This window comes from Leopardus geoffroyi, chromosome C1 (genome assembly GCF_018350155.1).
Source record: "Leopardus geoffroyi isolate Oge1 chromosome C1, O.geoffroyi_Oge1_pat1.0, whole genome shotgun sequence".
In the NCBI taxonomy this organism is placed as follows: Eukaryota; Metazoa; Chordata; class Mammalia; order Carnivora; family Felidae; genus Leopardus; species Leopardus geoffroyi.
This window is the reverse complement of record NC_059328.1, coordinates 73,367,229-73,381,978: the sequence shown is the minus strand read 5'-3', so window position 1 is coordinate 73,381,978 and position 14,750 is coordinate 73,367,229. Positions and strand designations below refer to the sequence as shown.

The 14,750-nt window shown below is 33.7% G+C and overlaps 1 protein-coding gene across 3 annotated transcripts in view; it reads left to right on the top strand.

The window, feature by feature from the left end:
• SELENOF (selenoprotein F) overlaps positions 1–14,750 on the top strand; it is a 58,139-nt gene that overhangs the window by 19,177 nt on the left and 24,212 nt on the right. For all 3 annotated transcript variants that reach the window (XM_045478157.1, XM_045478158.1, XM_045478159.1), the window contains one exon: positions 12,010–12,073. In XM_045478157.1, coding sequence (XP_045334113.1) covers positions 12,010–12,073 — 64 coding nt within the window. The remainder of the gene's footprint in view (positions 1–12,009; positions 12,074–14,750) is intronic.

Genomic DNA, 14,750 nt, shown 5'->3' with positions numbered 1-14,750 from the left:
TAGGAGGCAGAGGAAAATTTTTACTTCTTTTATACCCTTCTGTACAGTTTCTTCTTTATTACTTCCAGATGTATTGGTTTCCTGAAAGAATTCAGTGAAATGCATGCTGTAAATAAAATACACTTATGTGCTATGAACGCACACAGAAAGAAGGGCATATAACCTTTGACATTTCAGGTAAATATCACCACTTGCTTATGTAGAAGTTGCTGTTTATGATAACATGGAAAATAACTAGGAGAAAACTCCCAGTGATAAGGCAAAGGTAGTGAAAAGGCAAAGTCATGAAAAAGAGGGCCATCTCAGATAGCTTGGTTATGATGAGAGAGGGTGCTGGTTAGGAAGGTAGGGCCTATGTACCTTGGTAAGAAGTTTGGACTCTGTTCTATAGGCAGGGGACAAAATTAAAAGATTATAAACAATGAACTGGCGTCAGATTTGTATTTTAATTACATTCGTTGTCAGTGTGAAGGAAAATTGATAGGACAGAGGGGAATACGGTTGCCAGAAAAATATATTGCTGTTTTCCAGAGGCAAGATAAAAGGGCTTAAGCCAACATATTGGTAGTAAAAATGGAGAAGGGACAGTTCTAAAACAGATTTAGGCAATAAAACCTTCAGGATTTATTGATTATACTGGATTGGAGGGGGGAATAGGTGAGTAAAGATGCTTCCCATGTTCTTATTTGAGAAACTGGTAGCCTCAACAAAAGAGGACTACAGTAGACCTCAGCTATTTGCATGGTAGCCCCCTAAAGGCAGTAGTTGGGGATGAGAGAAGGGGCAGTAAAGAGGATAACTTTTCATAAAAGCATACCCCGTAGGTACAGACTGCCTTTTCAGTTTTCCTTCTGAAGAAGTGTTAGAAGTTTTAACTTAGAAGGTCATAGATTTTATGAGTACCTTAATGAAATGTAAAATTGATAGTGTGCTTGTCAAAAAATAAAATGTGTTGAATGGTCTAGTTTCTTTTGTTCTGCTTTCATATTGCCATTCTTAATATTTAAAATAACCTTCTGGATTATTACAGCTTTATTTTTGTATCTTTTTACTATAAGGAGATTACCTTCTTTAGTTTTAATAGAGTGCAACCATAATGTAGTTTGTGCTGGTTGTGTTGTTTTATATTTCATATATTTGTAACCTTTTTTTTTTTTAAGATATTTGTAACCTTTCTTAAAGATGATCATAATTGCCCATTTTATGACAAATAATGATGTTCAGTTTTGACATGGTAATAACACCAACAGAATTTAATTCTTTTGAAAAGCAGCTTTTGCTACCATATATAGCACCTTTGTGGTCAGTTTTTGAGGCTATTGAATGTTTGGATTTTGAACCATATTTTGTCTGGATCTTATTTTTTCAAATCCAGAAGAAAATGTATTGAAAATGTATTTTTCAAACATTAAGGAGCAAAAAGACATTGAATTTTTTATTGGGAACTATATACTAAATAGCCGTTTTCTAAAATATTTTTACTTTACCAAGGGGCTAGTTGGTTTTATTTTAAAAACTACTTACTAAGATATTCAAGCTGGAGCGCGTGGGTGGCTCAGTCAGTTAAGCATCCAACTTGAGCTCAGGTCACGATTTCATAGTTCATGAGTTTGAGCCCCGTGTCAGGCTCTGTGTTAACAGCTCAAAGCCTGGAGTCTGCTTCGGATTCTGTGTCTCCCCCTCTCTCTCTGCCCCTCCCCTGCTTGCACTCTCTCTCCCTCTCAAAAATAAATAAACATTAAAAAAAATTTTAAGATATTCAAGCTTAGGCTCATTTTTACTAATTCTTTGGATATTTTGAACTCAGGAAATCTAGTGGTGGTGTGTCAAGTCATTTCTTTTCATTCTGTGATGTTTCCTAAATATCAGTAGAATTGAATGTGTTGTTCCCAGATGATGCCCTTGGGTCATTCATACTAGTGGCTGAAATGTAAAGGGGGAGGGGGAGTATATCTGTGGGTGTATTTGTTTTCATGTGACAGTCCAGTCGTTACAGTCTTACCTCTTGGTGATGAAATTCTCTTTGTTTTAGGTACATATGCAAATTCTGTTATTAACCACAATACTGAAAGAAACCTTGTTCTTTTTTTTTTTTTAAATCAGATTTCATATTTGGAATGATCTGATTTGGAGTGTGATGATGTCAAAACATTTTATATTTTGGTTTTTGTGTCATTTTGTTTTAATACATTTTTATTGAGCTTTTCAGTGGAACAATGATTGTATGTTAATGAAAGATTCCCCTGGTGTATTCTTACTTCCTTGGAATTTAATTTAAATTAAGGTTGATGTTAGCTTGTTTTCTAGCTTTCTCAATCTCAGAGCAGAAACTAAAGATACAAAAATAAGTAGCGCTTTAATACTATAGTAGAATAAGCTTTAAACTTAGGGAGCTTCCTTAGACATGGTCATTGCTTTGTTTTTTCAGAGTTCATTAGAAAGCACCTAAAAATCAATAGTGTAATCTCAGGGATATAATGTCAGAGAATTATCTTTACCAGTTTGGTTTTCTATAATTGTAAAACTGAACTTACTTCCCTAATCCTCCATATTCATTCATTGTTCCTTTGCAAGAATGCCATTAGTCAAAGTGTATGAAAGTGTCAACACATAAACTATTTGCCTTATACATCTGCTGCTTCAGTGACTTAAAGTGAAATCTTGATCAAAGCTTTACTACTAGATCTCAAAAAATGTAGTACCCTAATTGTCCATGTGTAACTGTAACTTGTTTCTAGCACTCTGCACTTTAAAAAAATATCAACAAATACGGGAATGATAAAAAAAATACCAAAAAATATGGGAATGATTTGATGATGAATAATGAATTAAAATTTAAGACATCAGCAGATCACTAAACGTATAGTTCTGTTGAAAATGTTTTTCTTGAGAATTAACTGACCAAATTTTGCTACAAGTAGCTTCTGCGTGGTGTATTTTGTCCTTCATATAAAAAAGTAAAGTTAACTTTAAGAAATTACACTGGATGCAGTTAACCATTTGGAAGAATGGCTTATTTAATATATTTGAGTGCATCATCATTGTTTTTATTTAAGAGCTCTAAATAATACACTCGGTTTTAATTGTGTTATAGCCATACTCCCTTATTTTTAAATCTGTACATTTTATTTAAGGGCAAGCCTTCAGTAGACCTATAAAATAGTGACTCCCCATATCTGAATTTTATTCAACTGTTAAAAGTTTTTCCTTTTGTTCGTGTAACATTAGAGCATTTTCTTCATATTGCTACTTAATATTCAAAGTGTTGTAGTTTTTTCTGAATGTACCAAGTTGTATTTACATTAAAGCTTTGCCTTTAAGAGGATTTCAAAAATAAGATGCAAAAATAAGTGCAAGCAAGGCTTCATAAGGGAAGAAAACAGTATTACAGCATTTGTCTTGCTTTGGCCAATGCCCACTAGGTATACTTTCCAGAATTGGCTAGTCTCCTGTTTGGTCATTTTGCAATTTTTGCCTTATTAATACTTGAGTATAGTCCACGGCAGTGATTCTTCTCTCTCTCTGTTCATTACAATTACTTGGGTATCTTTAAAAGTCATAACAGTAATTAAAGTACTGATACCAGGATCTTATCCCCAAGTATCCTAATTTAATTTGTTTGGGATGGGTTCAGAGATCAGTAATTTTCCTGTTTCTGCATGTGTCTAGTTGCTTTTTAATGTACACTTGATATTGTGATTTATATGTTTCTAGGTCTCTAGATTATAATACCATGTGTGAAGAGCATTGGATTTTGCTCTTGCATACTGTTACACTATGGGTGAATACCTTGATCTTATGGAGTCTTGGTTTTTAGCTTTATTAAAGAGTGGTTATTCCGGTTTTTTCATTACTACTAAGGTTAATTCTTTAGCATAGGCTTAGAAGTGGTAGATAGAGTTTAAATGAAAAGCCAAAGCAGTTTGCCTAGCTCTACTTTCTAGCACAGTGAAGCTGTTCAAATTTTTGTCCATCTTTTATGGCCCATAGGGAATGTTGTCTATCGTTATGTCTAGAATTCTTAGCCTAATATAGTTCAATAGTTCTTAAATGTGCATTTTTGGGGGAAAGGCCAAGTTTTGAAGAGAGTTTATTCACAGATTTTGGGAGTACCCCCTTTTTGTGGCTCCCTCCATTCTTTGATGTTACCTTCAATTTCCAGCTGCTCTGGCATCGCTGAAGTTAAATTTTTGATTTCTCAACCCAACAACACTTGTTCTTATTTCTTATGAGCAAGAGACTGCCTTCTGGGAAAATTAGTGGAAGATGTCTGACATGGAGCGAGTTTACGGGTTTGTCGTGGTAGTGCGATGGCAGAAAAGTTAGCAAATTCAGAAAATTTACATAACTCGAAAGTGTCCCCTTTGTTCAGTGTTATAAATTAACATGTCATAATCTAGTTATCTGGTGAGAAACTGTATAGACATTTTTTTTTTTTTGTCTTGCCTGTTAATTTGAACCATTTTGTATAGCCACATAGTTATACTTTAATTACAGAATAGTTATCACCACAAAATTAAGATTTTGGCTGTTTTCTGTATATGAAAACCTCATTATAAGCCCTAACTAAAAAAAAAATTTTAAACAAGAGGTTGGCCAAGTTGGTATGTGAGGGAAAAAATTATTATATTCCAATAAATTATTATTCTCTGATAAATTATTATCAGAGAAGTCTTGCTATAATCAAAAGGAATATAACTCTTAAAAACTGGGGATAAACTGAAGGTTGATGGGGGGTGGGAGGGAGGGGAAAGTGGGTGATGGGCATTGACAAGGGCACCTGTTGGGATGAGCACTGAGTGTTGTATGGAAACCAATTTGACAGTAAATTTCATATTAAAAAAAAAAATCAAAGGAGTATATTGTTCCAAAATATTAGGAAAATATATGAATCTACAGTTGAGATACATACAAATAATAATCTTGGTAATACTTAAAATATCTTAAATTGGGAAAAAATCAGCAGACCCCAAAGCTGAAATTTATTTTAAGAATAGTAAAAATCACTTGTTTTTTCTTTTGTTTTTGGTTTTACCCATTCTGACAAGTATAAGATGATATGTCATTGTGGTTTTGATATGCATTTCCCTGATGATTAGTGCTGTTGGGTAGCTTTAAATGTCTGTCTGCCATCTGTGTATCTTCTTTGAAAAAATGTCTTTTCAGGTCCTCTGCCATTAAATAGATTATTTGGGGGTTTTTGTGTTGAGCTATAGAACTTGTTTATTTTAACAATATTGATTCTTATCCATAGACATGATAGGTTTTTTCATTTTTGTGTGTCCTCTTCAACTTTCCTCAGTGCTTCATAGTTTTCATAGTACAGATATTTCACATCCTTAAATAAGTTTATTCTGAATATTTTATTTTCTGTTGCAATTATAAATGGGATTCTTGATTTCTCTTTCTGCTTCATTATCAGCGTGTAGAAGTACAACAGATTTCTGTACATATTGTATCCTGCAACTTTTGAATTCATTGATTCAGTTGTAGTTTTTTGGTGGAGTCTTTAGGGTTTTCTGTAGATAGTATCATTTCATCTACAAATAGTGATGGTTTTACTTCTTTTTTACCAACTTAGATGTCTTTATAACTTTTTCTTGTCTGACCTCTGCAACTAGGACTTTCTATACTCTGTTGAATAAAAGTTCAAGTGGATATATTCTCGTCTTGTTCCTGATCTTAGAGGAAAAGCTTTCTGGTTTTCACCATTGAGTATGATGTTAACTTTGGGTTATTCATACATAGCCTAAGGTATGTTCCCTCTAAATCTGCTTGTTGAGAGTTGTTATCATGAATGGATGTTGTACCTTGTCAAATGCTTTTTTTTTTTTTTTTTTTTGTATATTGAAATGATCATACAGTTTTTATCCTTTGTTTTGTGAATGTGGTGGATCACATTGATTGATTTGTGAATAGCGAACCACCCTTGCATTCCTGGAATAAATCCCTTAATCATGGTGAATAGTTTTCTTTTAACATATTATTGGATTCAATTTGCTAATATTTTGAGGGTTTTTGCATCCATAGTCATCAGAGATACTGGCCTGTAGTTTTCTTTTTTAGTAGTGTCTTTATCTGGTTTTGGTATCAGGGTAATGCCTCATTGAATAAATTTGGAAGATTTCCTTCCTCTATTTTTTGGAATAGTTTGAGAGGAATAGATATTAATTCTTCCTTAAGAGATAGAATTCATCTCTGAAGCCATCCATTCCTAGACTAGTTTATTGGGAGTTTTTTGAATACTGACTCAATTTCATTACTGGTAATTGGTCTGTTCAAATTTTCTATTTCTTACCGATTCAATTTTGGACGTGTGTTTCTAGGAATTTATCCATGTCTTCTATATTGTCCAATTTGTTGGCACATAATTGTTCATAATAATCTCTTATAATCCTTTGTATGTCTGTGGTGTTGGTTGTTTTTTCTCCTCCTTCATTTCTGATTTTGAGTCTTCTCTCTTGATGAGTCCTGCTAAAGGTTTATCAATTTTGTTTATCTTTTCACAGAACCAGCTTCTGGTTTCAATGATCTGTTGTAGTGGGTTTTTAGTCTCTATTTTATTTCTTTCTGCTCTAATCTGTATTATTTCCTCCCTCTTACTGGCTTGGGCTTTGTTTCTTTTTTTTTTTTTTTTTTTTTTTTTTTTTTTTTTTTAAGCTCCTTTAGGCTTTAAAGGTTAAGTTGTTTGAGATTTTTCTTGTTTCTTGAGGTAGACCTGTATTGTTGTAGTCTTCTCTCTTGTAACAGTTTTTGCTGTATCCTAAAGATTTTGGATCATTGTGTTTTCATTTTCATTTGTCTCCATGTATTTTTTTAACAACTTCTTTGATTTCTGAGTAGACCCATTCATTGTTTAGTAGTATGTTATTTATCCTCCATGTATTTGTGTTCTTTTCAGGTTTTTTCTTGGTTTTCATACCATTATGGTCAGAAAAGATGCCTGATATGATTTCAGTCTTTTTGAATTTATTATGACGTGTTTATGGACTAATGTGATCTATTCTGGAGAATGTCCCATGTGCACTTGAAAAGAATGTGTATTCCACTATTTTTGTATGGAATGTTTTGAATATATTTGTTAGGCCCATGTGGTCTAATGTGTCAATTATAGCCACTGTTTCCTTGATTTTCTGTTTGGATGATCTTTCCATTGATGTAAGTAGGATCTTAAAGTCCCTTACTACTACAGTATTACTGTGTACTTCTTTTCTTATGTCTGTTAATAATTGCTTTATGTACTTAGCTGCTCCCATGTTGTGTGCAGAGATATTCACCACTTTTATATCCTCTTGTTAGAAGTAACCAGTGTTGGCAAAGATGCAGAGAAAAAGGAACCCTCATGCACTGTTGTGGGAGTGCAAATTGGTGTAGCCATTGTGGAAAACAGTATGAAGGTTCCCCCAAAATTAAAAGTAGAATTACCATATGATCCAGTAATTCCATAACTATTTACCCTAAGAAGATGAAAACACTAATTCAAAGAGATGTACTTCTGTGTTTATTGCAGCATTATGTACAGTAGCTCAGTTATGAAAGCAACCCAAGTGTCCATCGACAGATGAAGGGACACACACACACACACACACACACACACAGTGGAATATTACCCAGCCATGAAAAAAAAAAGTCCAAATGCTAGGGGCGCCTAGGTGACTCATTAGGTTAAGCGTCTGACTTCGGCTCAGGTCATGATCGCACGGTTTGTGAGTTGAAATCCCACATCAGGCTCTGTGCTGACAGCTCGGAGCCTACTTCAGATTCTGTGTCTCCCTCTCTCTGTTCCTCCCTGCTTCTCACACTTTTTCTCTCTGTTTCTGTTAAATAAAAAAAAAAAAAAAAGTCCAAATGCTAAGAGGGAAAGTCAAGGAGTTAAAATTTTTAACCTTTTTAAATCCTTTCATACTTTATGCCCTAGAGAATTTCTGTTAGAAGTAGCATATTTCCAACTTTTCTTCTTGATATTTATTTTGAGAGAGCACATGAGGGAGGGCACATAGAGAGTAAGGGAGAGAGAGCCCAACATGGCTGTCTCAGTGCAGAGCCCAACACGAGGCTCTGAGATCATGACTGAGCCGAAATCAAGAGTTGGACACTCAACCGACTAAGCCACCCAGACGCCCCTTAATAGTATATATATTTTATTATGTGAACTTGTGTGATGCCAAAGATGCTTATTATTACTTTATAAGTCACTGAAAGTTGACCGCAATTTGTAGTTAATTTAAATTATTCATCATGAAAAACCAGTATTGTCCTATGAACAAATTCATAAGTAAAAAACCAACTAACATAACAAGTTAATGCTTTTAGAATTTAATATTAATAATGTTAGGCAGCTCTGAGATAAATTTTCTGTTTACCCTAGACTGAAACTAAGCACAATGTAGTCTAGTCTATAAGTTGATATCAAAGGAACTTGAAATATTTTTAAAGTTCTGTAATGAAAAAAGAGGTATTTAATTCTGTTAAATGAACAATTCTCTCCATTCAGCACACATACATTGAGAAGCTTTGTATCTAGTTCTGGGGATAATTACGATAGATAAGACATTTCCTTTCCACAAATTATAGAATATTTATAGTACATCTTAAGAACAGATTTCCACTGAAAGTACCACGAACAGAATAGAAAATAAACAGAAGTTTTCCTGGAGAAGGTCACATCTGAGCTGCTATTCACTAAAGAATATGTTTCTAACATTTTTAACCAGTTGATGTTTCGTTGTGCAGAGATGGGCTTTCCATGAATGCATTACAAGTGTGCTAGGATATGGAGTCCTTCAATCCTTGTGACAACCAAATGGAGACTGTGGTGCTCAGGGCCCAGAAAGCTATTCATCTGTTATAAGCAGCCGCCTCTTACCCCAGGACTCCATAAAGTTGTTAACGTGCCATGATATGAAGAATATTGGGAAACAGCAGTGTAGAGAAATGTTACTACGGAAGCTAATCATATCTCCACTTAGAGTTTCCGAGGGATCACAAACTTGCAAATAAAATATAAATCAAATAACCAAATTTTACTATGGGCCTTATAACTTTTTAAATTTTCTTAATTCTGGTAATATATACATAACATAAAATTCACCATTTTAACTATTTTTAGTCCTCTATCTCCAGAACTGTTCCATCTTCCTAAACTGAAATTCCATTCCAATCTCTGTAAACAGTAGCTCCCCATTCTTCCCTCCCCCAGCTCCTGGCAACCACCATTCTACTTTTGTCTCTCAATTTGACTCCTCTAAGTACCTCATAAAGGTGGAAATGTACAGTATTTATCGTTTTGTAACTACTTTGTTTCATTTAGCTTACTGTCTTCAAGATTCATCCATGTTACAGCATGTGTCATAATTTTCTGTTTTTAAGACTGAATATTTTGTTATATGCATATGCTGCATTTTGTGTATCCATTCATTTGTCATTTGAGTTGGCCTCTAACTTTTTGTTACCAAATCATATAATTCTATTTTTAATTTTTTTTTTTTTTAATTTTTTTTCAACGTTTATTTATTTTGGGGACAGAGAGAGACAGAGCATGAACGGGGGAGGGGCAGAGAGAGAGGGAGACACAGAATCCGAAACAGGCTCCAGGCTCTGAGCCATCAGCCCAGAGCCTGACGCGGGGCTCGAACTCACGGACCGCGAGATCGTGACCTGGCTGAAGTCGGACGCTTAACCGACTGCGCCACCCAGGCGCCCCTATTTTTAATTTTTTAAGGAGCCACCATTTTATCTTTCATGGTGGCTGCACCACTTTACAGTTACCAACATAAGGTCCCAGGGGTTCTAATTTCTCCACATCCTCACCACCACTTATTTTTTGTGTTGTTGTTGTTGTTTTTGTTGTTAATAATAGCCGTTGTGATGAGTGTGAAGTGGTATCTCATTGTGGTTTTGATCTGTATTTCCCTAATGATTAGTGATGTTGAACATCTTTTCATGACCTTGTGGGTAATATGGCCTGTTACTCTTAAAGATATTCTGAGGGGTTGTCTAATGGATTAACTAAATCTTACTCAAAAGTGACTTACTGTATAAAGTTATGTCAGATTATTAATGCTGCAAAGACTGTTCGGAGATTATCAGTTTTTTGGTTTTGTTTCTAATTTTAGTTAACATATGGTGCAATATTGGCTTCAGGAGTAGAATTCGGTGATCATCACTTATGTACAACACCCAGAGCTCATCACAAGTGCCTTCCTTAATACCCATCACCCATCTCCTACCCACTTCCCTCCATCAACCGTCAGTTTGTTCTCTATTGTTAAGAGTGTTTTGTGGTTTGTTTCCTTCTCTCCCTCCCCTCCCCGCACCTTCTCAGATGTTCATCTGTTTTGTTTCTTTAATTCTACACATGAGTGAAATCACATGGTATTTGTCTTTCTCTGATTGACTTATTTCACTTAACATAATACAATTTACCTCCATTCACATCATTGCAAATAAGCTTTTATTATTTTTGTGTATACACACACCACATCTTTATCCATTCATCAGTCAATGGACATTTGGCTGTCTCCATAGTTGGGCTATTGTTGATAATGCTGCTATAAACATCAGGGTAAATGTACCCCTTTCAATCTGTAATTTTTATCCTTTGGATGATCGTTAAAGTTCTTAATCTGAAATCCATCAGTATTTTCAGAGAGTCCATGAATGGTCCGAATTAAAACAATTTCATCAGATTCTCAAACGTATCTATGACCCTCAAAACTTTAAGAATTATTGATTTAGCTCAGAATCTCTAAAATGTTTTAAAATTCATTATCACTTGGGTAGGTAGAATTAAAATGAATTTCTGATTTCTACTTTGTGCTTTTTTATATTTTCCAAAGTATTGAATATAATCATACATAGTACATGGGATTTTCATGTTACTTTATAACTTAAAAAGTAAAAGTCATCTTTAGCTCTTGGACTTATAATAAAAAAAACAAATGTAAAAGCTAACAAATAAAAACAAATGCAAAAGCCAACAAAATATAGTATGTTCCTATAATTGCCTGCCTTCTCTTAGAGTCCTAGCATTCCCATGTCACTAAAAAAAAAAAGGGGGGGGGGGCAGGCTCTAGAGCTTAAAAAAAAGTGATGTTTACCATTGATTCCATTTCAGCTAAATTCATTGCAATAAAATATTTGCATTGGAGTTTTTCATAATAAGCTTTTACTATAAAGAGATTGTGCAGGTTCTATATAGCTGGAAAAGCAATATTTACCATTTAATTCATTTCAAGTGAATTTCATTAAGGGAAAAAATTTGCATTTTAGTTCTTTCTAATGAGATTTTACTGGTTTTTTCATAATATCTTTACATAGTACATACTATAATTATTTTTTAAAGATACTGAGGTTTTTGGGGCACCTGGGTGGTTCAGTCAGTTGAGCGTCTGACTTTGGCTCAGGTCATGAGCTCACAGTCTGTGAGTTCGAGCCCTGTGCCGGGCTTTGTGCTAACAGCTCAGAGCCTGGAGCCTGCTTCAGATTCTGTGTCTCCCTCTCTCTCTGCCCTTCCCCCACTCATGCTCTGTCTCTCTCTGTGTCAAAAATAAATAAACATTAAAAAAAAATACTGAGGTTTGTTTTTTTTTATTTCATTTTAAAACACTGATTACTTAATTTTAACAGCAACCAGAAAAAATTCTCATTAAGTATCTATGTTGGATAGATGAATAGAATACATACCTGTGTTCAATATAGCATTTTAAAAATCCATAGGAAATCTTAAGGATTTTGTGAAGAACTTCCAAGGACATCTTACTATTCAAATCCATCATCAATTCTCCATATCTCCTTCAATCTTTTTCCTACTAAATCTAAATTCCTCTATCATTTAATGTCCCCAGGCCTCTATTTTCTCTTCTGTTGTACTGGAAATACATCGTTCTCTCCAACTCTGACATTTATTTTATTCCATATTATCTGTTTAACTTCAGTGTTTATGCTGTGAAATAACTACATTTTTAAAACTATACCAGTTTTTTTCAATTCTTGTCTTTCTTTTTGCAGCTTTATGCAGGTGCTATCCTTGAAGTTTGTGGATGAAAATTGGGGAGGTTCCCTCAAGTCCAAGGTATGTAAAATTATCTCCAGCAAATTCTCACTTTAATAATTTTAAATCAGCATTTTACAAGAATAATTTTATTAAATATTCCCAAGAATAAGAATTTTTAGGATTGTACTTTCTCAACAGTATATTTTTTCCACATTTGTCTTCATGGAGGTAGAGTTTTATAGTAATTGTTGAATACTAGTAGTTTACTTTAAGCAAGCATAATATATGATATAACACATAATGAAGTGATTATTTTCTTAAAAGGAGAGCCTTTCCTTTACCAAGTATAAATTTTACAAGAGCTTTTGTTTTACCAGATATAAATATAATCCCCTTAAATAGCACACCATTCCAATATATCTTAAATGTGAATTCATTTATGTAAAACCCTCCTAAGGAACAATTGGAGTGAGAATAGACCTGTACAAAGTGACAAGTCGTCAAAAAGAGAATTAATTACTATAAAATTTGAGGTGCAAAGAAGTTGCATGTACATGTACATCTTCACAGGAAATTTTAAAGATAAATATGTAAAAGGATAATTGTGAAAATGTGTTCTTTTGGTTGACATCACAGTAGTGGAGCTTCGCATGTCAAAAAAGACATGGGCTAAGACTTTTCTGTTCTGTCCTGGCTTGTCATTTGAAAATCAGTTTTATAAAACTAAAATTGTCTAAAGGTAAAGAAGTTCTTTTGTTTGTTTGTTTTTTAATTGAAGTATGTAAGTGCTCTATTATATGGCTTATTTTTATATCTCCTGACTTTCTCGTGACTTCTTGCCTTGTTCACTTAATGGCAAGATAATTTTGTGGATTTAGTATCTTAATGGCAAGATAATTTTGTGGCTTTAGTATCTTATAAAACTACCTGTATTCACAGCTGACCTAGGATTATTTATGATAAAATATTGCTCATTTTGGCACAGAAATGTAATAGTAAGTAAGGCCCAAAGCAGATACACATTTAATTAAATACATTCTTTGTTAGAATAAACATATTCTAATGTAGCACAGAATATATCTACTTCTGCTTAGGGAAAAAATTTCTCACGCTGATTTTTTTTTTTTTTTTTTTTTTTTTTTTTTGCCTTCAGCAAATAGATTTTATTATGTCTATGGTAATAATTTTTCTACAGTTGGAAGTTCAATCTTTAAAAGCTTGAGTGGAATTTATCAAACCTTGTAGTAGAAATTAACTATATATACATTTCTTATGTATACTTATTATCATACTTGGGGTGCATGTAGTCATACTGTCTTTTCCTTTTGAAAAACAATTAGAGTTTAATCCTATGTATAAATATTTAATGTAAGTTTAAAATGAAAATGATTGTTTAATTCTGTAATATATTACCATATTCAGTATAATTATATATGATGCCATTGTTTTCTGAGTCCCTGAGAAGCTGGTATATTTTAAGTATAACCATTATTATATTCCCTAAAGATATTCTGGAATAGGGCATGAAGGACCATTGTCACTTGTTGCAGTAACTACAAATACCAAACTAACTTTCCTGTCATCATTGCTTTATAGTCTTTGTCATCAACAAACCTTTTATTGAACTTAAACCACTCAGTGCCTGTGGGGAAAAAAGTCCCAAATTATGTTCCAAAGCCAATTCCAGGTCTGGCTCTTAAGATTCTTCCGACTTCCATGTTTTGGTTGTTTAAGTAGAAAGGGCAGTCTGAATACTTTCTTGTAATCCTTAATATTTTATTGAAGTATATAATTGACATAGTGTTTCATGTGTACAACATATTCATTCAACAATTTTATGTATTCCACAATGCTAACCACAATAAGTATAGTCATCATTTGATACCATACAGTGTTATACAATATTACTGACTGTATTCTCTATGCTGTACTTTTATCTGACTTATTTATTTTATAACTTGAAGCTGGTAACTCTTAACTCTATTCATCTATTTCACCCATCCCAACCCCCATCCACTTCTGTGGCATCTACTAGTTCTATGTATTTAAAGTCTGTTTTTTGGTTATTTTATTTTTTAGATTTCACATATATGTGAAATCATATGGTATTTTTCTTTCTCTAACTTATCTCACTTAGCTTAATTCCTCCAGATCCATCCATGTTGTTGCAAATGGCAAGATCTCATTCTTTTCTGTGGCTAATACTCCATTGTGAATTCCATACTTTGTTTTTTTAATTAAAATGTAATTGACACACAATTTTACATTACTTCCAGGTGTACAACGTAGTGATTTGACAAGTCTATGCACTAATGGGCTGTACTCACATGGACAGAGCTACCGTCTCTTGTTATACAGTGCTATTACAATACCATTGACTACCTTCCTTGTATACCTGTTCTATCTTTAGCCATGCATTCATTAGTGGAGACTTGGGTTGCTTCCCTATCTTGGCTGTTATAAACAATTCTGCAATAAACATAGAAATGCATATATCTTTTTTTAAATTAGTATTTTTGTTTTCTTTGGATGAATACCCAGTAGTGGAATTATTGGAATATATGGTATTTTTATTTTAAAATTTTTCAAGACTCTCCATGCTGTTTTCACAAGTGACTGCACCCATTTACATTCTCACCAGCAGTGCATGAGAGTTCCTTTTTCCCCACATCCTCACCAACACTTGTTATTTCCTTTTGATTCTAACCATCCTGACAGGTATAAGGCTATCTCTCATTCTGATTTTGATTTGTAG